Source organism: Zootoca vivipara, chromosome 13 (genome assembly GCF_963506605.1).
Source record: "Zootoca vivipara chromosome 13, rZooViv1.1, whole genome shotgun sequence".
NCBI lineage: Eukaryota > Metazoa > Chordata > Lepidosauria > Squamata > Lacertidae > Zootoca > Zootoca vivipara.
In genome coordinates, this window is record NC_083288.1 from 36,437,657 (window position 1) to 36,462,027 (window position 24,371).

The window sequence follows — 24,371 nt, forward strand, 5'->3', positions numbered from 1 at the left end:
AGTTTAAAGAGGAATCGCTGGGAAGGCTTTTCTCTCCCCCCACAGAAGCAGCCGGGGATCTCTTCCCTCTAACCCTTTTTCTACATTGTGCTGCCCACTAAGAAAACCCACCAGGTGCCTTGATATCCACCCTTCTCTCGCCCACACAACCAGGTACACACACCCATCAGATTTCTTTCTCCCTCCCTGAAGAAACCAGAATTTCTGAGCAAGAATAAGGAAAATCTAAACAGATTGGCGAAAGCAGCTGAGGGGAGAAGCTGAGATACTAAAAGGATCGCTTCCTGAATGGGATTGTGGAAGAATAAAGCGGTGCTATTAAAGAAGACTCACAACAGGGAGCCAGCTTTTCTGGATTCTCTGGGGGAGCAGAGAAATCCAGAGTGGGGAGAGTTAGGGTTCTCCTCTTAGGTGATCCCTTTTGGAGAAGAGTAGGGCTTAGGCAGGTGTGGGATTTGTGGAGGTTTAGGACTCCTGGGTTCCTCTCTCCATATGCTGACCCCCCCCACACACACACACACAAACAGATGTCTGTTTTCTTGCTTTGGAGTTCAGAGTTCCCTGTGACAAATGTGGAAGGCAGGTTGCCCTTTGGCAGGGTCCCATCCAGGCCTTGTTAATGAATAACTTCAGACACACAGTGGGAGAAATGGACATATATTTCAGAGGGGTGCTCAAATCCCAGTTACTTATAAGGTTGTCCCGTTAGCCTGCAAGACAAAATCCAGGAGCTTCGGCTGCCACCCCACCACCCTGGCACCCATTAATTTTGGTTCCTTTCCCAGAGCACCCAGGAATCTTGTCTCTCTGCACCCTTGTCTCAAACTGTATTATCTAGGAGGCGCTAATACCTACTCCCAAAAACTTTCCTCGGACCAACTAACCACTGCCTCTCTCCCAGAGAACGCAGGAGAGAACCTGTCTCCCCAAAACGCAGGTGTAACCAAGAGACGCGGGTTGCGTCCTCCTCGCATCATGTCCTCGCTCCTTTTCCTGGCACTGCTGGCGTTTCTCTGGTTCTCACAAGGCTCTGGACAAGTGGGAGGTGAGTCCCCACAGCTGCTTCACCCCGTTTCTGCTTTCAGTCCCTCTACCTGACTTTTCACCTCCCCTTCCTCATATTCCTTCTTCAGTCATCCCTTACAAGCTGCTATATTAGGAACATCAGTAGGTGGCATATACCAGCTCAGACTATTTATCCATCTAGTTGTCTGACAGGCAGAAGCTCTCCAGAGTCTGTCCCAGGCAGAAAGAGGTCTTTCCCATCAGCTCCTAGCTGGAGATGGCAGGGGTTTAACCTGGGACGTCCAGCACCTTAAGCAGTGAGCAATGCTGGGCCGGCTCTACCATTAGGAAGTGTGAGGCAGTCATGATTTGGGGTATCATGAAAGGGCAACAGAATTGTGTGATTAGTTTTTTTATATTTGGCAAACTGCTTAGGAGACTTTTATTTTTCATTAAGGATTATATAAATTAATAAATAATGATGATTTGAAATAATAACAGCGATTTAGATTATTATTGTGGGTTTTTTGTTTGTTTTTTTCATTTCCTGGGAGAGGCGTGTGTGAGAGATTTTCTGCCTCATGTGCCAAAGCAAGCCTTGGGTACTACTATGTGCCTTCACTTTGGCAGGGCATGTGTGTTATATGCCACCTGCCGCTCCTCCTCAGGCAGCAAAATGTCTTGGGCCAGTTCCGCTCTACCTTCCAGCCACTGACAAAACTCAAAGCTCTTGACTTGCTGAGGGAGGGACAAGGGAAGGCAGCATTTGCTATTCTACCTCAGGGAGGAAAATATCTTGGACCGGCCCTAGAGCTGTGCTCCATCTCTACATATTGTGGGAAGATTGCATTTTACATTCTGCCCATTTGCAACTCGAGCTACCACCTTATATAAATCCAGGCTGCTGGGCACAAGCAAGCCAAACATAGCTAGAGCAACCATTTTTGTTAGGCCCATCAGTGAAATGACATTTCCTGGCATCAGCTGCAACGTTGCAGGGGGTCCTTGCGTATTCTGGGGCTCCGACTGTAGTCCTCGGCCACTTGAAGCAGAAAACCCCCAGCTGTACCAGCTGTGTGCCTCAAAGAGGACACAGGAGAAAATAATATACTGTACTCTCCCCTGCCCCCAAAGACGAGTAAGTTGGAAGGGCCATAAGCTCAGTGGTAGAGCAGCTGCTTTGCAGGCAGACGATCCCAAGTTCAATCTCTGCATTTCTGGGTAAGGCTGGGAGAGAAAGCAGTCTGAAATCCTGGAGACTTGCTGCCAGTCAGTGCAGACAGTGTTGAACTAGATGAACCATGGTCTGACTTGGTATATGACAGCTTCCCATGTAGGGTGACTTTATTATCTGTTCATTTTCTCTTATCCCTCTGTACTTTTCCTAAAGCATTTTTTCACTAAAGACTCAGGGTGCCAGATTTTTCTGGTCTTGTTCTGTGTTTGGAGAAGATCACAGGATACAAGCAGCCCGAAGTATAAAGCACCACTTTGTGAGAAAGAACTGTAGAGCCACAGAGTTGTAGAATTTATATATCCTGAACTGTCTGTTGGTTTTGACACATACTTTAAGATGCCAGGATTCTTAACCTTCTCAGACCTGTCCTATGTCCAAATAGTTTTCCATTTACCTAACATGCTCTACCCTCATAAAGACACTTACATATATTTAGATTTCTAGTCTTAAAACTGAGGATGTATAACCAGGATCCCTTCCCTCGCACTCATTTTCAACACATTTTATAGAAAGAAAATTGAAGCAAAAGCCAAGCCTAGAAAGAGAGAGATTGGAATTGGGCTGAGCTGCCATAGGAATCTGGTTAGCTCACTGAAGTCTGAGCCCCTTACTCATAAGAACTTTAAAAGAGCCTCTTGGATCAGGCCAGTGGCCCATTTAGCATTTAGTCCAGCATCCTGTTCTCACAGTGGCCAACCAGAAACCTAGAATCATAGAATAGAATCATAGAGTTGGAAGAGACCACAAGGGCTAGCCTACTGTGTAAGATTGCCAGGTAGACTTTCTTTCTTTCTGCTGTTTTCCTAACTTCCATTCACTTTTCTTCTTCCTATTCCCACACATATTATCTCTCTCTCTCTCTCTCTCTCTCTCTCCATCCATCCAGTGTACAACTTCTAAAATGGGAAGTATCAAGGTTTTATGCCTAATTTTATCTCTGTCTATTATTAAATCAATGTATCTATCCATCCACTCATGGTGCAAATCGTCAAAATTAAAAAAAAAATGCACACAGTTATTACTAATGTGTTGCCAAGGATTAATGGGTTTGAGAAAGATCCAGACATCTTTCTTTAAGCTCACGCTTCTATTTCAAGGATATCACATTTTCCCTGCAATTAAAAACATATATATATATATATATATATATATATCCTACCAATCCAATAGGTTTCCTGTCCCTCCCCAAGTTAGGTCTTGAATTTAGAGGGCTATGTGAAGTAACGTGACTCCAGAATGGATGTAGCACTATTGCAATTTAGCTGTGGGCTTATACAAAGCAAGCAAGGCAACTGAGGCTCGCTTTGCAGATCATCAGGGTAAGTACATTGACTGCTACCTACCTAGGTTCTTACCTGCACAAATAAACCATCCTCATGATGGACTGCATAAGTCATGTTATTAAATGTAAGCTGTTTAACAATAGTATCATTTTATATATTTGATTGATTATACTGTGCATTTTATTTTAATTTTGTTAGCTCACAGGACCATTAAAATTTGTGCATCGGTGCAATATAATTTGGGAACTGAGTTTACAAGCTGATGTTAGAGCTATAACATCCAATCTAATTCTTGTACTTTTCCTTGTACTTTTCCCTTGTCCCTTTGCCTGTTGCAGAGCTCTGGAGAATGTAAAAGCTTGCCATTATTTTTTGATTTGGTTGGTCCTAATAAAAGTGGATCTTTTGGGTATGTGTTTTTTGCCAAAATCCAGTTATGGATTTTGGAGGTTTTTTCCTTTCTGGGTTAGCTATAATTAGGTGTGTTACTTTTGGATGTATTGCTACTCACATGGCGCCTTCAAGTGTTGCAGTCTAAACATTAAAATAAATATTTTTTAAAAAAAACAACAACCATGTATGGACATGAACAGGTAGACAGCATTTCTTGTTTAAGGCAGCTTTTCAAGCCAAGTATATATTTCTCCACCTGGTGGCCATTGGCAGCATCACAACTTTTCTCATTCAAGTTTGGAAAGGAAGGAAATGTTCATTTTGCTTAAGATACAAAGCTCTAAATATCCCTCTTTTTAACCCTCAAGCCCTTCCATACAGAATATATTTAAAGCAAAGTCTCAAGATCTCTTCAAATGAGTGTTACCTCCCATTAACTCCTTACCAACTGCTGTCATGCTCACAATTAATTTTGCAGGAGATGATGTTTATTATCTCCATATCGTGCAAAGTTCCACTGGCTGATTTCACTGGCACATGCAAAAAAAGGCTGTTGAAACTATGGGAACAGCAGGCCAAAGCAGTTTCTTTCTGGTCCATTTGTAACCCTTCCCGTAATCAAGACCGGTGACAAAGCAGCCTTTCAACCTTCGCATATGTAGAATTTCAGCCCCACATTTGAGACTGCAAGTACACAGTCAAGGCTCATGGCTATTTTTTTTATAAAAAAAAATATGGTAGCCTAGCAGACAGGGAACACAACTCCGGGACTTTTGTCCAGACCACCAGTGATTCATCTGTAGGAGCACAAGGGTAACTGATGGACCCAACTCGCTTCGGAAAGTGAATGATGTGATAATGAGTTTTAGAGGGAGTACAACCCTGCCCGGAACATGTTGTCTACCTTGGACTGGGATAACTACAGCCAGTGGAACTACAACCCATTAGAATGAATGGGGCATTGCCCCACCAACCTCAAGTTGCCTTCGGCCAGCCCCCATGTGCCTGCCTTCCAAGGGGTAGCACCGGCTGCCAGCCTCCTACTCCTCCTCCTACTCCTCCTCCTCCTGCTAAGAATCATTTGGAAAGGAACTGAAAGTGCCAATATTATAAAGTGGTTACACAAATCCATGGGGCAATCCTATTTGGAACGCTGTGTACAGTTCTGGATGCCTTACCTCAAAAAGGATATTGTAGAGTTGGAAGAGGTTAAGAAAAGCACAACCAAAATGATCAAGGGATGGAACAACTCCCTGATGCGGGAAGGTTGCTGCATTTGGGGCTTTTCGGTTTAGAGAAGAGGCGAGTTAAAGGCTAGACGTTTATGAAATTACACATGGCATGGAGAATGTGGGTAGAGGGAAGGGCGGGGTGGAATCTTTCTGCCATATCACTAGAATTCATGGACATCCAATGAAACTGAATTTTGGAGGATTCAGGACAGGCAAAAGAACATACTTCCTCACACAGTACATACATAGTAAAACTACAGAATTTGCCGCCACACGAGGCAGTGATAGCCGCCAACATTAGATGGCTTTAAAAGAGGATTAGGCAAGTCCACTGAGGTAGAGGCTTTCAATGGCTACAAGCCACTCGGCCTCCCCAGTCAGAGGCAGTATGCTTCTGAATACCAGTTTTTGGCAACCAAAGGAGGGGAGAGGGCCCTTGCTCTCAGGTCCTGCTTGCAGGCTTCCCAAAGGCATCTGGGAGCCTGTGTCTCTCACTGTAGCTTCTCTCCCACCTCAGTGGACATTCCCTGCTGTCAGCCTTTCTCTTCACTGAGCAGCCCCCAAATTTCTTTTCAAAAATCTCCAGATATTATTTTGTTTTTATGTGCTCATCATGATTCATTCTGGTTGGAGCCAGTGGGGTTAGCACAACATGCTGTTTTTAGGGTGGGGTGGGGGTTGGTTTTTATGTTCTGTTGTACATCACTTAAATATTGTTTTAATAATAAGCAGTTTACGAACGTTTTGAATTTTTAAAAATAATAAAAACAAAAGATTTGGCCTTTAAAAAAAAAGCTAGGTTCATATTCTAACAGGTAACCCAATTGTTGTTGATTCCTGTCAGCAGATTCAACGGATAATAATTCTTATTCTGTTACAATTCGGTTAGGAGGGTAATGAAGGTTCCTTGTATTATTATTTTTTGGTTCAGATTTAGGTTCAGTCTGACATCCTGCTTGTACACAAACCTAAACAAACAAGCACACGGCAGGAGTCGGAGACATTGCGAGAGTAATGAGGCACAGCTTAAAAATTAGGTTCAGCTGAGGGACATTTGAGAAGCTTCCTAGGAGGAAATGAGCCACGATGCCGAAATTATCTCATGCACCACAGGGAAAAGCAGGACCAGGCCTACCATGAGGCAGCCCACTCAATGGGAGATTTTGAAACAACGTTAAAGGACGGCCGATTGCCAATTATTTAGTTTACTGTGATATTCTGTATCGCCTCAAGAGGAGGAGACACTCTTTGAATTTTTTGTTTGAGGCAACAAAGCACCTTGGAGCTTCTTGTAAGGGAAGCGAAGGAAGGTATTTCTTTACCTTCAACTCCCCCGTTACAGACACACAGACTTGGCTCTTAAATACGATTGCATATCACTCGCCTCCTTCCCCAGATCTCATTCGCTCATATCAGTGTAACCACTTATCTTTCCTTCTATTTGCAGTCAGGAATCTGACCGACCCCAAATGTCCACTGCGGAAAAAGAATTTTACAATGCTGACAGGGCAGACGTGCCAGAAGAACTGTGAGCGCCGCAGGTGCTCTAAAAGCAGGAAGTGTGAATGTGACGGGGAATGTGGAATGAGCTGCATTTCTACAGGTAGAAACTTGACCACCTAGTCCACACACAGGAATATTCAGAGAGAATCCAGGCATTTTTGCATGCTTCCCAGTCTTTCCTACCTAACTCCGCCCTAGCCTGATACAATAGCCACTTTATAGAGATTTCAGAAGTGCTCGGTTACCAGAGAAAAAAATCCTTTAAACCTGTTTAGAGAACTTGAGACGTCTGATTCCCAAACTCCAAACTTCAGCCATATAGTCTTCATCCCCCATTCCAGAAGAACCTAAGATTTGTAGTTTTATGTCAGTTTCAAGATATGTATGTGTTTGTTTATATATTGAAAGTTGCTTTGAGTTACTTTGGTAAAAAAAATAAAAATCAATAAATTTAATAGATAATAGTTCCCAGATCCTTCTCTCCTCCCTGCATATCTCCAATCACATTCTACTTGCAATGAACCCAAGATGCTTGGCCATAGCCTCTCATTTTTCCTTATGAACCAGGTTTAATTCCTCTTCTGGCTCCCAAAACTCCAAAACACCACCTAGCCCACATTCACCATCCCATTAGGTGGGAAGAACTGTTTTCTACTATTCCCAGCCCTGCTCTAGCATCTAGCCTTCCATTTATTCCTTTTCCAGAGGAGTCCTTGCTTCCAGATTCCTTAACCCTTCCTTTGCCCCATTCCTTTGCCCCAAAATTCAATATTCCTGATTGCCAGTTCCCTGTTTTTGCTTCAACCTACCACACCCCAAAAGATCAGAACTCCTGGTTTCCATCTCTTTCTGTCCATTAGACCTTTTGTTTCCTCACAAGAATCCAGGCTCAACTCTTTCCCACAAAATTCAGGGTTCTCATCAGCCACCATCTTTCTTTCTGTATTCTTCCAAGGCTTGAGGTGTGCATGGCCGGTGACAATTGACAATGCTGAGACACAACTGCTCCAGGAATCCAGTATGTTTGGGGACTTAATGGAGGTGACATGCAAGCCTGGATTTATAAAGGCTGATGGGCAGGAAGTGGCAATAAGTCGCTGCCAAGGAGATGCGAAGTGGAGCTTCACTTTACCCTGTGAAGGTAAACGACCATTTCCTACCGTTGTCATCAATATAATTAACCCTCCACCACTACAGTGCCTCCACCAGAAGACAAATAAAATCCAACTACCGTGTTTCTCATATTATAAGACACGTCTTATATTTATTTTTTCCTCAAAAAAACACACTATGGCTTATTTTCAAGGGATGTCTTATTTTTTTCCTCCTCCTCCTGCCGCGGCCGGCATTGCTGCTGCTCCTATCACTATGTCTTATTTTCGGGGTATGGCTTATATTCCTTGAATGCTTAAAAATCCTGCTATGGCTTATTTTATGGGGATGCCTTAAAATATGAGAAACAGGGTATTGGTCTAACGCACCAAGGATACAGACTTACCAAGCATTTTTTTCTCCCTGTTCCTCTTCTTTATCAGATATTCTTAACCCACCATCCCACTGCAAATCTCCACCAGAGATCGAAAATGGATCCCATGAAGGGGGCCCTTACAACACAGGCAGGGAAGTGCACTACTGGTGTGACTATGGGTAAGTCAGTTGTTTAGGTTGCGAGCCTGAGGGCAGGGACTGTCTTAGAACTGATTTGTGTAAGTGGCTCAGAGAATCTTTCTGGGCTAAAAAGCGTGTTAGACATGATGTAAATAAAACGATCCTCAACTCCATCACTTACTCCCACACACTGATCAGCATACACATCCCATTTTGTTTTATTTAAACATCTATATCACACCGTTCTAGTGCAGAAACACCACTGAGAGTGGCTGAAAACACACACACACACACACACACACACACACACATTTTGTTAACATTTCATAAAACGAGGTAGAACAATTACCAAAAAAGTCAGCTGTTTTTAAAAAGCATAAAAACATTGTCAGCCTCAAAATATAAATATGATAAATACTATCTCATATCTGGCCTCAAGAGGAAAGCTACTGAATTCTCCCTTCTGATTTCTTCTTCTTCTTCTTCCTACCTCACAGATATCGCCTAGAGGGACGCAGCTCTCTTTTATGCCAAGAGAATGAGGAGTGGTCACATGCAGCCCCAACCTGCCACCGTAAGTAGTCAATATTACTTCTGGGAGTGGGGGAGGGGAGAGACCGAGCTTCTTTCTGGCCGCTTGACTGGTATTCAGTAGAAACATTCTATTCCTTGGTAACACAGATCCGCACATTTTACCATGTATACCTCAAATAAACCAGAAGAAACTCCACCTGGAAGTACATTATAAGTTCTGAGTCAAAGGCCAAGCAACTTCTGCCTTTGCCAACCAATAGGCTGATATATCCATCCATTCACACATACACACATGCTGACCTACCCAATAAAGCATCCATCATCCTTCTATACATCATTCCATATTTATTTCTCTGTTCATAAACCCAAATAAACACCCATCCAGGAATTCTTTATCTGTACATCCTTTCCATCCATTTACACACACACACACACACACACACACACACACACACATACTTAGAATACTTTTCTTTTTCTCTCCCTAGCTGTGACCTGTTCCCGACCCCCCAATATTGCTGAAGCAACCCTGGTTGCTGTGCACCAGTCTGAATACCCCGTGGGAACTGTCATCTATTACTTGTGTAACAAGGACTTCCTCTTAGATGGCTCTAACAGAGTGGTTTGCCTGGAGAATGGAAACTGGTCCCAACTACCCTACTGCAGAGGTACTTTCCTCCTAATCCCCACTGCTTTTTACATACAGTCATACCTCGGTTTAAGTACGCCTCGGTTTGAGTACTTTCAGTTTAAGTACTCCGCGGACCAGACTGGAACAGATTAATCCACTTTCCATTACTTTCAATGGGAAAGTTTGCTTCAGGTTAAGTACGCTTCAGGTTAAGTACAGACTTCCAGAACCAATTGTGTACTTAAACCGAGGTACCACTGTACTGGCAATTATTTTACCAACCCATCCATTATATTCCATACCAGCATCCCCATTGTCTTTGCTGTTCCAGATAGTGAAAAACCAATGGATCTGTCAACCGTGCTTAACAGGCTTTGTTTCTTACCCTTTCCAGCCCGTTGTCCCATCACTGCCAAGAGGAGCCGGATGATATACCAAGGGCGTAAGCTCTGGGTCTATGAGATCCCTGGGGGTCTGGTCCATCATGGAGAAATTGTCACGTTTTTCTGCCGTAGTGAGAACAAGACCTGCAGTTTTACGGCTGACAGCCAGTGTTTCGATGGTGTGTTGAAGATGCCTGACTGCTATGATGGTGAGACAGAAAACAACCCTGCACAAAACAACATTGGGTGTTAAGTTTTGGTAGACTGGGGACAGGAGACTGGAACTGTTATGAATATTGTTGCTTTATGAAGGCAGATCTCCACATGCTAGTATTTCCTGCGATATATCTCAGAACAGTGAGCTCATGACTGGTGCGGTATGTGCAGTATTCCAGGCACTGTCCCCGATTTGGGGTTCCACTTCCAGATTTCATTGTGGAGAAGTTCAGTTCCTCATTAAAACAAACTCAAAGTCTGTACAAGTATATATATATATATATATATATATATATATATATATATATATACTCCCTCCAACACCAAAATTGTGCAATCAGCATGCAAAGGAACCTAAGTACACTTGAGTAATTAACCGCAATTACAGAACTGTTCGTTTCTGATCAAAGAGCTTGAGATGGGATTGGGAAATGCATAGCATAAAATCTTAGTTTTCCTATTTCAGGTATTCTATTCTGCTAGCTTCACAGAGGATTTGCACCACTCCCCCTTTGAGGGATGGGGGACACCATACATAGCCAAGAGGGTCCATTTTTATTATATTCCAACCCTCATTGCAAACAGCTTTGCTGATTCCCTTCTCTTTCTTCTTACAGAGCCTACCTATCTGCAATACCACCTGTTCCCCAAAAGAGTTGTATCTGAAATACCTGCTTGTTGAGCACGCCTTCAACCCATACATTCCCCAATGAGATGCTTGCTTCTCTTCTTGTTCTGGCTCAGGAGGCCTCTTGGAAGTGCGGAAAAGACAGATGGAAAAGAGGCAATCAACACAAGCAAATAGGAAATCATCCACATTTGAAACAGAGATCGGGCCTGGGAATCTAAGTATCCTGATGGCCAACAGCTAGCTATTTTATTGTACTCTATTTATTTTCTATCTTTGTTGCTCCCCAGATGAGCACAGAGATCCCTTTTAGGTCATAAAAACATGCAAGTCAATTTCCTATGTACCCCTTGTTTTTCTCCATTCGTCAAGCTGTATGGCTGGATTGACAAATCAGTGCCAACATGATACCACTGGAGGGCTTTTTAAACATGAAGGCAGTTTCATGCAGTAGTTTTATATAGTGTGTCAAGCATTCAGTACACACAAATTAATTGCAGGGACCCTACCAATAGCCCTGGAAGATGAGATTTGAATTATCCATATACCGTATACGAGGGAACGGCTGAGTCTGAGTAAACAGTGAATTGCTAAATTTACCCAAAGGGTATATGTGGCTCAAGGAAGTTAATTTGTACCAAGGACTTCTGCTCTTATATTGCAGTTCATATCTTACGAATTATGCTACACCAGCTTTCTGTATGCTTAGAAAATATTCCTCCACCACAAAAGGGATTGTATTCAAGTAAATTAAAAAGGGGGAAGGAAAAGAGTTTAAAGTTGCAATCTTATGCGTTCTTACTTGGAGTAAACATAAATTAACTTGATGAGGAAGGCTTACAATGCAGTCCTATACATCTCATCAGAAGTATGTCCCATTGAGTTGCATGGAGCTTACTCCCAGGGAAGCTGGTGTAGAACTGCAGCCTTCTTTCTTACAACTCATTCACAGAATTGAGCTGTGCAACAGGCAAAGATACTGAACATAGCCTCAGATTGGTGGTGCTACAGGAAGCAAGCTGGAGCCAATCGTAACAATGGGCAGGTGCAACATTCGTCCCAGGCCCCCAAGGCCTTGTGACATGGGGCTGTGTATGAAGAGAATGGAAACATAAGGCAGCTGAAAAACAAGCCTGGAATGAGGTTTACAGCTTATGCTACTGGATACTCGTGTAAATTGATTTGTACATAATAAACTGCACTTGTTATACAACAGTGTGAACTTGTGCTCACCATGCAACAGAGAGAAACAAAACAGATGGTTTTAGAGTTGTCACTCTTTCTAGCAGGGTTTTTCCACAGATGAAATTAGGGGCATCCCCATCACTTGGGTGGTTGGCACTGAAACTCCTTAATGTAAGCAAACCTTGGCTCCCATCCACAGTGGCTTCCCACCATGTTTTGTTAACCTGGGGTGTCATTAACTGGGACCCCAGTGAATGTCATGACTTGAGACCCACTGGGGTCAACACGGCAGGCATTTCTGATCATACATTGCTTTCACAGCACTAATATGTCTGCTCTAAATCAGTTTCTAATTCAATAGTTTACAGTCTGCTATCAGCAGCTAGCAGGACACCCAGAAGAGCTTGTGCCGGTTCGGAATGCAGGGAATTCACAACAAATTCAGATTTTACCATTCTACCGGACTACAAATGTAGCCCATACCGCTCTAACTAGGGCAAGGCCTACAGGTAGCACTGTCCTGAGGGCCCCCTGAACTGAGGGCTCTGGCTGCATCTGCATACCCTCCAACATTTCTCCAATGAAAACAGGGACATCCCATTCCATAACGATAATTTTACTATTTATACGCCACACACATACACACCTTCCTGAATTGCCCCAGCCACTCTGGGCAGCTTCCAACATATATAAAAATCTAATAAAACATGAAACATTTTTAAAACAACTTTCCTATACAGGATTGCCTTCAGATGGCTTGGGGGCCAGATAACTCCCTACCCTCCAGAGTGTTTGTTGTGGGGGGGGGGGGGAGGTTGTGAGCCGCTTTGAGACTCCTTAAGGTAGTGATCAAGCGGGATATCAAATCCAAACTCCTCCTCCTCCTCCTCCTCTCCTCCTCCTTCTCCAACATTTCTCCAATGAAAATAGGGACACCCTAAGGAAAAGCGGGACATTCTGGGATCAAATCAGAAACCGGGATGGCTTATCTAAATGAGGGACGTCCCTGGAAAATAGGAACATTTGGAGGGTCTACATCTGTTGAATTTCTGCATTTCATGTAGCTCTTCAAAGACAAAGGAGCACTACTTGACGAGGACGCAGCAATCTGCGGTTACTGACTAGCATTCACATATGCCCTCTTCTCTCCACCCCATGCTTTCTGGCCAGTCATTTTGCCAGTTCAAGGGGAGAGAGCCTAGGCCGAGATTTAGACTGACTGGGGCCAAGCATATTTGAGCCTGATGAAAATGTGGAAGGGAAAGCCATATGACTTGTGCCTCCATTTTTAAGCTCCTCATGGGAAGTACTAATAGAGATGGGAAACATTTAGCTGTCCCCTTTCTATCACCAAGTGCTCCCTAACCACTTCCTGGCTTGTTGCTAGGTAACAGGCCTATTTCCCCCTGGAGTCTTAGCACCGGTGGCAGGGGTTGGGGTATGACACCAGCGCCTAAACTGAGAGAAATAAAAAGAACATGGGGCCTGGAGGGGGGGAGACGTGAGTCTCTGAGGAGGGCCTTAAAGTTCCCACAAAGATATGCAAGTGAGGTCAACTCATCCCCTTAGATTAACAAAGAGGTGACAAGATGTTGGGTGGGAACTGGATTTTACATCACTACGTAATGTGTAGAAAAGGGAGGCAGCAAATCTGAAGGCTACACAAATCCAAAAGCAACACAAAACCAGGAAATTTAGTATTGAGTATGATGCCCTTCAGTGAGTCCTACCCAGTACACTTTGAGCTAGAGTGGCTCTAGTTTCAAGCCCATGTCACTGGTTATCAAAGTTACTATTACAGACTTGAAAAGACATCAGAACTGTTTGACTGAGAAAATCATGCACAACCACAGAATGAAGCCATTGGGACTAAATTTGAAGAAACATTTCAATAAATACCATCTTCAAATATGTTCATTATTGCTCACAAACCAGACAAAGACAACTTAGGGCTCATCCAGTCAACCTATCTGTTGAGCATTCGTCCTGATTTGCTTGGATGAATTGGTGCTTCCAGACTCTCATCATTTTTGGGAAGGATGCAAATGCAGGTTGCACAATTATAGTTGATTAGGAGGTCTTACAGAGCAAACCTTCTTCCCCCAAAGATCAGACTTTTTTGCAATGAGGAAAGCAATGGGAAAATGCACCAGAAAGTGAGGGATGACACTTGCTTTGATGCAATGTCATCTAACCTCACTTGCAAACAATTCAGAATGAATGCTGATTAAATAGCCACTGTCTACTAAACCTCCCTGTCCCTGCAAACGAATCAAAATGAATGCTCAATCAACAGGCTGCCCAAAGCTTAAGTGGAGCTTAGATTATATCCAGTCTTTATTGAGCATTTGTTCTGATCTGGTTGTGGGGAGGTTATATGACACTGAGCATTCATTCCAATTTGCTTATGGGGTGTGCATTTGTCTTCCCATTAATTCCCATCTCACACTTTTCAAGGTCACTTTCCTAGCTGCAAAAAGTTGGTTTATTTTTTTAAAAAGTGCAAACCAAACTTCCCTGGTACGCACATGAATCCCTCTCTCAAAATACTGAAAGTCTGGACGTGCTTTAAAACAAAAACAAAAGAGAGGAGAGAGGCATACGAACGGAAGATTTACAAACTGCAAACTGCATGCAAGCTGAAGATTACAAAAGATAAAACGAGGCAAAAGGTGAACAAAATGGCTGGGCACAGGATTGCCCTTTGTGTTAATCATCACTTTTCTAAAATAAAATAAAAACCTTCAGTTTTTGGATATGGAAAGTATAGCTGCCAGCTGCTAGCAAAGGTCATGTACACCAGCATTTATTCCAGAAAAAAAATCCCTGATGTATCCCTGTGTATGCAATGTGTGACCATGTATGTAAGAAAAAGAGGTGAAGGTCACTATTGACGACAAAACAATCTCTCTCTCTCTCTCTCTCTCTCTCTCTCTTTGCCTGCCAAACCACCAGGCTGAGTATAAGTAATGGTTGCCACTGGGATAAAAGCAAAAACACAGCCTCCACATCCCTCCAAGTTCCTGGAAGCCACCTGAAAAGGGTGAGTGACCTAGTGAGTAACTAGGATGCTATATGCTCCAACTGCCCCTGTTTCCCAGGGACAGCCCCTATTATCCAGTCTCTGGTAAATATAGCCAATCCTCTTTTCTTGTCCCTAATTTTTGCTTTTAAATGAGATGCCTTGTTTAAATGTTAATGGAGTATGGGCTATGTGGTATTCACAGCAGGACTTGGAGGGGGGGGGAATCCAGGACCCCAACAATCGGAATAAACAGACCCCTTCAAAAAATGCAGCATTGCTACCTTACTTTATTAAGTAAACCAAGTAATACCCATTGCCATCTAAAAATGCACACCCCCATAAAAAGTCCAGAGTCTAAAAATTACCTAAGTGCATCACTGTGTGTGTGTTGAGTTGCTAGCATTGCAAATATTCAGTGTTTCAGGGTCAATCCAGAAATATGTGAAATGTGTGTTTGCATTTCATGTATCTGTTGGAAGGAACGAAGGAAGGCAAGATGTAGAAGAAGCAACCAAAGTTAGGACCACAGTCGATGAGGACAGGGGGGGTACCTCTTTTTCCTGTACTAGCAACAAAAATCCCCGCCCTCCGGATCTTATTCCTCCAGCATGAAAGCTGCCAGGGCAGCCATCATTTCTAAGTGGGGAATGGGTGCGCATTCCCCTGCCAGATGCTCTGGCCTACAATTCCCACCATCCCTGATCATTGATCTTCAGCTGGGACTGATAGGGGTTGTAGTAGTGCAAAACTTGGTGGCAGAGCACAACATTGGCAACCGCTGCTCCACAGCACCGAAGGCACATGCACAAACACTATGGTATCAAGCCTTAGGCATGAACACAAAAGCGTGAGCATAGCCCGCTGCCTCCACTGCCGAGTTGACAAGATATTCTAGGACAATTATGTTTTCTGTAAAAGCACCATCAGTTACTCTCATGGTTTCTAGGAGCACCCACTGGGCAATTTCAGAATAAATAAATGCAGCATACTGCAGGCAAAGAGCCTTTAACCATGTGGAATAATGGAGGGGCTGGGACTGGACAAGCAATAACCGAGGGGGGTGGGGCAAAAGCATGGCCTTATTTTCAGCTATGAAATGTTGGAGGGTGTGGGGTGGGGAATTGAAGCTCCTCTCCAGGGAACGGCCATTTTCAGCAGTGTCCCTTTCATTTCATTTCTGCTGCAATTGTCTGGTCTTTAAGGAAAAAGGAACTGTGCCATTTATTTTTCCAGATAATGCTGGCATACATCTCTTGAACTCCCTGCAGAATGGTTGCATGAACTACATTCCTGGATGACATGTTAGCAGAAGCAGAACAGAAGGATGCTACGAAGATCTGGTTGCAAAGCAGAACCCACCTTCTCTTTGCTCCTCTTGCCAACCACAGTCAACGGCAGTCCACTCCAGACAAGAGAAGGAACAGGAAAATTGCAGATGGTGCTGTGGGTTAAACCACAGAGTCTAGGGCTTGCTGATCAGAAGGTCGGCGGTTCGAATCCCTGCAACGGGGTGAGCTCCCGTTGCTCGGTCCCAGCTCCTGCCCACCTAGCAGTTTGAAAGCACATCGAAGTGCAAGTAGATAAATAGGGACCACTCCAGCGGGAAGGTAAACGGCGTTTCCGTGCGCTGCTCTGGTTCGCCAGAAGCAGCTTTGTCATGCTGGCCACATGACCCGGAAGCTGTCTGCGGACAAACGTCGGCTCCCTCGGCCTATAGAGCGAGATGAGCGCTGCAACCCCAGAGTCGGACACGACTGGACCTGATGGTCAAGGGCCCTTTACCTTACCTTCCCAGTAGATTCCGAAGCTATTGCTCTATAACTCTTGTACAAAACCCCAGAGTCGGACACGACTGGACCTGATGCTCAGGGGCCCCTTTACCCTTTACCTTACCTGCAAAGCAGAGATGGTTTAAGCCAATAAGTGGAGCCACACACTGCAAGGGGAGAGAAAAGCCCAAACAAAACCAAGGTCACTTGCTAGCTAAGCTGACCTAGAGCAACATGTTCTCCCAGCCCAAAATCTGAATTTCAGAAGGGCTGAATCTGTCAATTTCTATTCCTTAGTTTCTCATTTTTCTAGCCTTAAATTTAGTCCTCCACATGTCAGAATGAAATTGATTTTTAAAGTCCTTTTGAAAAATCATCTACATTTTTGTGTGAAATTACCCCAATATATACATTTTTCTATGCAATTTTGCCAAATATACCTCTTTCACAAAGCAATTTTCCCAGACGGAAAGTATTTCTGTATGATATTCTTTCACTAATATATGAGTTTCTACGGATACTTTACCCTAGTAGATGCATTTTTGTAACCATTACTCGGTTTACTTGGCTGGAGAACTGCGCCGTAAAATCTGGAGAAGTACAGAGTATTGTTTTTGGAAATTGCAAATTAGGTAGTTCCACCTTTAAATGCAAACTTAAACAAACCTCTCCCCCATCCCTACTTGGAATATATAGCTTCACAAAAAGGAAGTTTTAATGGACAATTCCCTGTTGCATAACATCCTAAGAATTCCTAGCACCAGGCAGGTGATTTGCATTGTTAGGTCACTTCCTGTCTCATTTAACAGTAATAGATTTCAACTGAGGCTTTTTTCCACCTCAGCCTTTCTAGAGTCCTATTAGGTACCCTTTCCACCCTGATTATTTTCCCCCCACAGCATTTGGAACATTTAAGACAGGCATAGGCAAACTCCGGCCCTCCAGATTTTGGGACTACAATTCCCATCATCCCTGATCACTGGTCTTGTTAGCTAGGGATGATGGGAATTGTAGTCCCAAATGTCTGGAGGGCCACAGTTTGCCGACGCCTGAGTTAGGATGTAGCTTGTGAGCATTCCATTGTTGACACTTTCCCCATCAACAGAATACTAAGCTATTTGGGGCAGTGAGTGAGGTCCATTGTTTAGTGGCAGGGCCTTCTAAGCTCAACAGCACTGATAAATGCTGACAGCAGGCAGAATCTCCTAGCTAGGGATGGAAAGATCTGTCCGTTTTGGTTCTCTCCTTTTTCTCATCCGGAATTCAGTTCTCCATATTTCTGCAATTTCTTTTAAAATCCTCACAAAAAAATTTTTCTAGTATTATAGCACATATTTATCCTACTAAACACAATATTGTACAGTATGTAATTTTGACTAGCATACATATTGTTGCAAGCATTTTCTCCTAATATAGGGCGTTTTTAATACTATTTTTTTATTTAAAAAATGCACACTTTCCCCTTCCATATGCATTGTTGTAAACACTGGTTGGTCAGAGAACCGCATCACAAAATGCAGATTAGCCAAAATTTCAAAGGACGGCTGAGATTCAGTTCTCATATTGTTTCAGAAAGTGCAAAACTGATAGTTTCGGCTTTCAATGTGAACCGAGTCGGGTTTTTCCTCTATTGCTGCTCCTGGCTCTTGTTGAATTGTCATACGATGGCTGATTCTGAACCTTCCAACAGTTGTCCTATCTGTCCTGTCCTTGGACCTATTAATGATTTGCAAGCCATGAGCAAAGGAACAGTGTGTGAAGTCAATGGCAGGGTGGAGTGGGTAGGAAAGAGGAAAGTCTTGCCCAAGAGCAGAGAACACAGTTCCCTGTCGGCAGTCTTCCTAAAAGGTACAGGCTGGCCTCTAGTGAGGGATTCCTGGAAAAACTGCCATCCTCCACTTTGGCAGCAGGTATGTTCCTAGATTGTCTGATCAGAAGAGCCCACAGCACTCAGTGGTGAGAGAATGTCCTTGCAGAGTCAGTAAGAAAAGCTAATTCCAGTTACACATAAACACAGAGGAAACACAGCTTAGCCTGAAAGCAGATTCAGTCAATTATGGAGATGACTTTTATGCACAACATTAAAAGCGCTCTTTGCCTTTCCCTGTGTTTGTAATAGAAATGGAAAATTGCATTTGTAAATAGCACTTGCTTGGTCACCACAGGCAAATACACCAAGCGGCTAGATAGGTAAGCGTCACTAGTATTGGGTTTCCCCCACAAAAACCCTGGGAACTAGTTTGTGAGTGCTGAGAAGTCTTTGTTTTAGGATCCCTTATTATAGCCTCTGTGTACATCTTTGTACATTTGATTGAGTTCAAGAGCCTGAAACTGGTTTAAATGTGCAGTGGAAATTTAAGTTGCAGTGATTTAAGTTGCAGATTCAGGGCAGGAAAGAAGGTGGTAAACTGCAACAAAATGTATGGAGTGCACCTGTTTGGTGTTCCAGGCATGCCTTCTTCCATGATCTGCCACTCCATTCCCCTCCACTTCTCATCCCCCCCCCTCAACAGCTACCCAGCATTCCATAGTCCAGTGGTTCCCAACAGGTGGTCCGGGGACCCCCAGGGGTCCGCGAGCTATGCCAGAGGGGTCCTCAAGATGCTATTAGATGCCAAGCCTCTGGCCCGCCGGAACCGGCGGAACTGCCGCCGCCGGTGCGCGGGCGCCAAGCGAGCCTGGTGGATCAACCGGGGAGCCGCTGAAGGCCCCCCGGCGACCGCCCCGGACCGAGGCTGAGTGCGCCCGGCCGGAGACTCGGCGGAACCCCTGGGCCTAGAGGCCCGAAACCGGCTTCCAGGCCACGGACCCCACAGCGACCGTGTGGGCGTCGGAAACATCCCCCCGAAGCCGAGGGCGCCCGGCCGACGGCCGAGCGGAGCTCCGTAGCCCGAGACCTCCCACCGCGCAACGATCCTGGGGGGCCTGCCTCGCGACTGCAGTCGCCATCACCCCTAGCTGCCCAAGAGGGGGAAGGAGCCCCCCCAAGCGAAGGCCCCCGATCCCGCAGCTCCTGCGCGCCACACGGGGAGCCTCGTGGGGACCCGAAGAACAAAGGCTGCACCGAACCTGCTGGCGCTGCTACCGCCACAAATACAGCCACCCCCAGAGGAGGAGAAAAGAAGAGGGGACGACAGGGAAGAGAGGGCCCCACCACCACCCTCAACCCAGGTGAAAGGGTAGAAACCTCCCCCCCTCCAAAGGGAAACCCCCCGACCCCCAGACGGCCATCACACCGCCACCACCACAGCCACCACCACACCAAAGTGCCCCCCCCCAAGAAGGATAAAGAAAAGAGGAAAACAACTGAAAAATAAATAAAACCACTTTTTAATTTTAGGATTAGGAATTAATGGGGGTCCTTGTCACAATAGCGGCTCGATGAGGGGTCCTCGAGAAAATTTTGTTGGGAACCCCTGCCATAGTCACTGAGCATATGCAATTCCCTCTAGACTGTTTTGAGGGTTTCCTCTGCTTAGGGATTTTTAAAACTAAAAATCTTCAGCAAACCTTGCAGTTTCCTCAAGCCTACCAGTGCTTCTCCCTTGTGCATGGGTGATGTTGTTTTGGCTATTTAAGGATAAAGAGTTTTCTATTAGTAAACAGGACAAGCAGGGCCTGCAACAAAAATTGGAATGTATTCTCACTTTTGAATAGGAGTGTTCTTATTTCAGGTTCCCACTAGCAATGCTGTCTTCCCAGCAGGCAATGCCATTCCATTTCCCCTCGCTAAATACACTTAAAGCTCTTCCAAACTGTTACTATTTTCAGGTGGGATTCAATCACCAGCAAATTCAGGTTGTGCAATTAAACATTATTTGGAATTCTGGCACACACACAAAAAACAACCATGTCCCCTCAAAACCGGATGTTTTTGAAACAAGGAAAGTGTCAAGAAGATGCAATGGGAAGTGTGGCATAACAATTGCTTGCAATGGAGTTGGAGTACCAACCTGCAAACAAATCAGAGTGATTGTTCAATAGTACATAGCAAATCAAGTTGCTCAATAGGCAGGTCTTGTGGAAGTGACACAGAGAGTACTTCCCCCACCCCAAACCTGGATTTGGCATCCAGGGAATTATCCTTTCTATATACCTATTTTTCGCCCTTGCACCGACACAATCCTCGTGGTTCCATTTAATGTGCTGATACCTCCCTAACTTCTTTCTCAGCAGCCCCATTTTAAAGCTTCATTTCTGTCGATAGCACTTACCACTTGTGTTCGCTATTAAAGGGAGTGATGAGAGAATGGAATTCTGACATTGTAGGTGACCTGCCGAGTTACATTGGCTCCTCTCCTTAATGGGATTGTGCAATAAACTAAGGTACTAGTTGTCCCGAGACTGCAGAGCTGAAGAGAACAGACTCTGCCCTTGGCCACTGACCAGTGGACTAAGGGCTGCTAGGTTATATGCATGTTTCATCCTTTGTCAGCCTGGTGCCAACAGCTTTGCCAATCATCTGGGGGGCATCAGGTCAGTGAGGACTGGTGCACTTAAAAGCTGGGAGGCCCACTCGTCTAGGTCAGATCATAATGCTGATCAATTATGCAACTTCAAGAATTGGCGCTTGAATTTGTTTATCTTACTTGTTCCCTGCCTTCCTCTTGTACCCAGGTGGCGTTGTGGGTTAAACCACAGAGTCTAGGGCTTGCTGATCAGAAGGTCGGTGGTTCGAATCCCTGCAATGGGGTGAGCTCCCGTTGCTCGGTCCCAGCTCCTGCCCACCTAGCAGTTTGAAAGCACATCAAAGTACAAGTAGATAAATAGGGACCGCTCCAGCGGGAAGGTCAACGGCGTTTCCGTGCGCTGCTCTAGTTTGCCAGAAGCAGCTTTGTCATGCTGGCCACATGACCCAGAAGCTGTCTGCGGACAAACGCTGGCTCCCTCGGCCTATAGAGCGAGATGAGCGCCGCAACCCCAGAGTCGGACACGACTGGACCTGATGGTCAGGGGCCCCTTTACCTTTACCTTTACTTGTTCCCTGCCTTCTTCTTGTAAGCCAGCCTTTTAGATACTGAGCCTGTGGGCAAGGACTCTCTTTTATCTCCATACGGTGGTTAGAAAAGATCGAAGTTATAGATAAATAAATGATAGTAGTAATAATAGTTCATAAATGGGTCTCTCTGAAGTAATACAGTCCAATAAGTCTTCTTCCATCTCATTCTGCGGCATCAATAAACTAGGCCTAAGGATGTGGCATAGGAGAGATTTCTCTTGTCAAATGCAAGGCCCATGCAAATGGCTTCCACATCCACACATACAGTGGTACCTTGGTTCTCAAACTTCTCTCAATTCCGGGAGTCTGTTCCAAAACCAAAGCGTTCCAAACCCAAGGCGCGCTTTCCCCTAGAAAGTAATGCAAAATGGATTGATCCGTTCCAGACTTTTAAACCTAAAACAGCAATTTAACATGAATTTTACTGTCTAACGAGACCATTGATCCATAAAATGAAAGCAATAAACAATGCCCTGCAGTCACACAATCAATCAATCAGTAGGTGAACTGGGTTCCACGGTCACAAAAGCAAAACAAAAAAGAGCCACAAACACAAAAGTGCAAAATAAATAGCAAAAACTGACAGACCTCAGTGTAACACTCAAAACGGAAGCATAACACTCAAAACGGAGCATGCCCGGCTTCCAAAAAAAGTTTGCAAACCGGAACACTTACTTCCGGGTTTGCAGTGTTTGGGTTCCAAGTTGTTTGAGTACCAAGGCGTTTGAGAACCAAGGTACCACTGTATACATAAACACACCACCATTCAGTGAATGCCTGACTGGAATTACAGCTACCCCATAGCTGATGCACCTACTGGCCACACTTCTAGCAGCAGAGTAAAACGAGTTTACATGTAGGTATGCAGATGTCTGCATACAGGGCTCATCTATACCCTGGAAACCCAAATCTGAATTTGCAGAGATCTTGTTTCAAACCACCAGCAAATGAACGTCCACTCGGCTTGGCTTGCAAAAATTACAGCAGACTCCTCCAGACAAGCTGTTCTTTTAGCATTCATCCTGAATTGCTTGCCAAAACTTACACAAAGCTTAGGCTGTGCCCAGCCTTCCTTGAGTATTGAGCCTCTGATTTGTTTGTGGGGAGTTTGGACGACAATGAGAAGGAACAAACTTTGCCTTCTGACTTGTTGGCAAAAATTCAAAGTTGCAATTTACAAGATACTACAGTATCCACCAGATGGGGCTACTGCCACAAGTTTCAAGGTGTTGGCTGGATAGTAAGTACCGGTATGTACTGGGGGTAGGGTTGCAAGACGCCCGGATTTTCACTTTGTGAAATATGGCAACCCTTGTACTGGGGGAGGATTCTTTTTAATTTATATTGTAGTGTTGTCATATTATTTCAGCTGGATAACAGATTTTGGGGGGTGGGGCAAGGACCTCAACATCTCAGTGAGGAAGTTCCATCGTTTTGCAGAACATAAATAATAATAATAATAATAATAATAATAATAATAATAATAATTTATTTATTCCCCAGCCACTCTGGGCTGCTTCCAACAGAATATTAAAAACAATACAGCATCAAACATTAAAAACAGGGCTGCCTTCAGTTGTCTTTTAAAAGTAAAATAGTTGCTTATTGCCTTGACATCTGATGGGAGGGCATTCCACAGGGCAGGCACCACTACCAAGAAGGCCCTCTGCCTGGTTCCCTGTGACCTCACTTCTTGCAGCGAGGGAACCACCAGAAGACCCTCACCGCTGGACGATGGGGGTGGAGACGCTCCTTCAGGTATACAGGACTGAGGCCATTTAGGACTTTAAAAGTCAGCACCAACACTTTGAATTGTGCTTAGAAACGTACTGGGAGCTAATTAAGATCTTTCAGGACCGGTGTTATATGGTCTCAGTGGCCACTCCCAGTCACCAGTCTAGCTGCCGCATTCTGGATTAATTGCAGTTTCCAAGTCACCTTCAAAGGTAGCCCCACGTAGAGCGCATTGCAGTAGTCCAAGGAGGAGATAACTAGATCATGCACCACTCTGGCAAGACAGTCTGCAGGCAGGTAGGGTCTCAGCCTGCATACCAGATGGAGCTGGTAGACAGCTGCCCTGGACACAGAATTAAACCTGTGCCTCCATGGACAGCTGTGAGTCCAAAATGACTCCCAGGCTGCGCACCTGGTCCTTCAGGGGCACAGTTACCCCATTCAGGATCAGGGAGTCCTCCATACCAGCCCGCCCCCTGTCTCCCAACAACAGTACTTCTGTCTTGTCAGGATTCAACCTCAATCCGTTAGCCACCATCCATTCTCCAACCACCTCCAGACACTCACACAGGACCTTCACCGCCTTCACTGGTTCTGATTTAAAAGAGAGGTAGAGCTGGGTATCATCCACATATTGATGAACACCCAAACCAAACCCCCTGATGAGCTCTCCCAGCGGCTTCATGTAGATGTTAAAAAGCATGGAGGAGAGGATGGAACCCTGAGGCACCCCACAAGTGAGAGCCCAGGGGTCTGAACACTCATCCCCCACCACCACTTTCTGAACACGGCCCAGGAGAAAGGAGCAGAACCACTGTATAACAGTGCCCCCAGCTCCTCAAGACGGTCTAGAAGGATGTCATGGTCGATGGTATCAAAAACCGCTGAGAGATCCAGCAGAACTAGGAAACAGCTCTCACCTTTGTCCCTAGCCCGCCGGAGATCATCAACCAGTGCGACCAGGGCCGTTTCAGTCCCATGATGAGGCCTGAATCCCGACTGGAAG

The 24,371-nt window shown here is 44.7% G+C and overlaps 1 protein-coding gene across 1 annotated transcript; it reads left to right on the forward strand.

The window, feature by feature from the left end:
• Positions 1-669: 669 nt before the first annotated feature.
• LOC118094379 (protein lev-9-like) lies at positions 670-12,337 on the forward strand. Its single transcript, XM_035134713.2, has 8 exons — positions 670-1,045; positions 6,598-6,753; positions 7,609-7,794; positions 8,189-8,300; positions 8,759-8,835; positions 9,284-9,463; positions 9,821-10,018; positions 10,643-12,337. Exons 1-8 carry the CDS (start codon positions 976-978, stop codon positions 10,705-10,707), a joined length of 1,044 nt encoding a protein of 347 aa, XP_034990604.2. The 5' UTR covers positions 670-975; the 3' UTR covers positions 10,708-12,337.
• Positions 12,338-24,371: the final 12,034 nt, after the last annotated feature.

Coding starts and splice junctions, on each gene's coding strand:
- LOC118094379 (XM_035134713.2), top strand. CDS start 976: ATGTCCTCGCTCCTTTTCCTGGCACTGCTGGCGTTTCTCTGGTTCTCA. Junction 7,795..8,188: donor CTTCACTTTACCCTGTGAAG/GTAAACGACCAT, acceptor CTTCTTTATCAG/ATATTCTTAACCCACCATCC. Junction 8,836..9,283: donor TGCAGCCCCAACCTGCCACC/GTAAGTAGTCAA, acceptor TTCTCTCCCTAG/CTGTGACCTGTTCCCGACCC.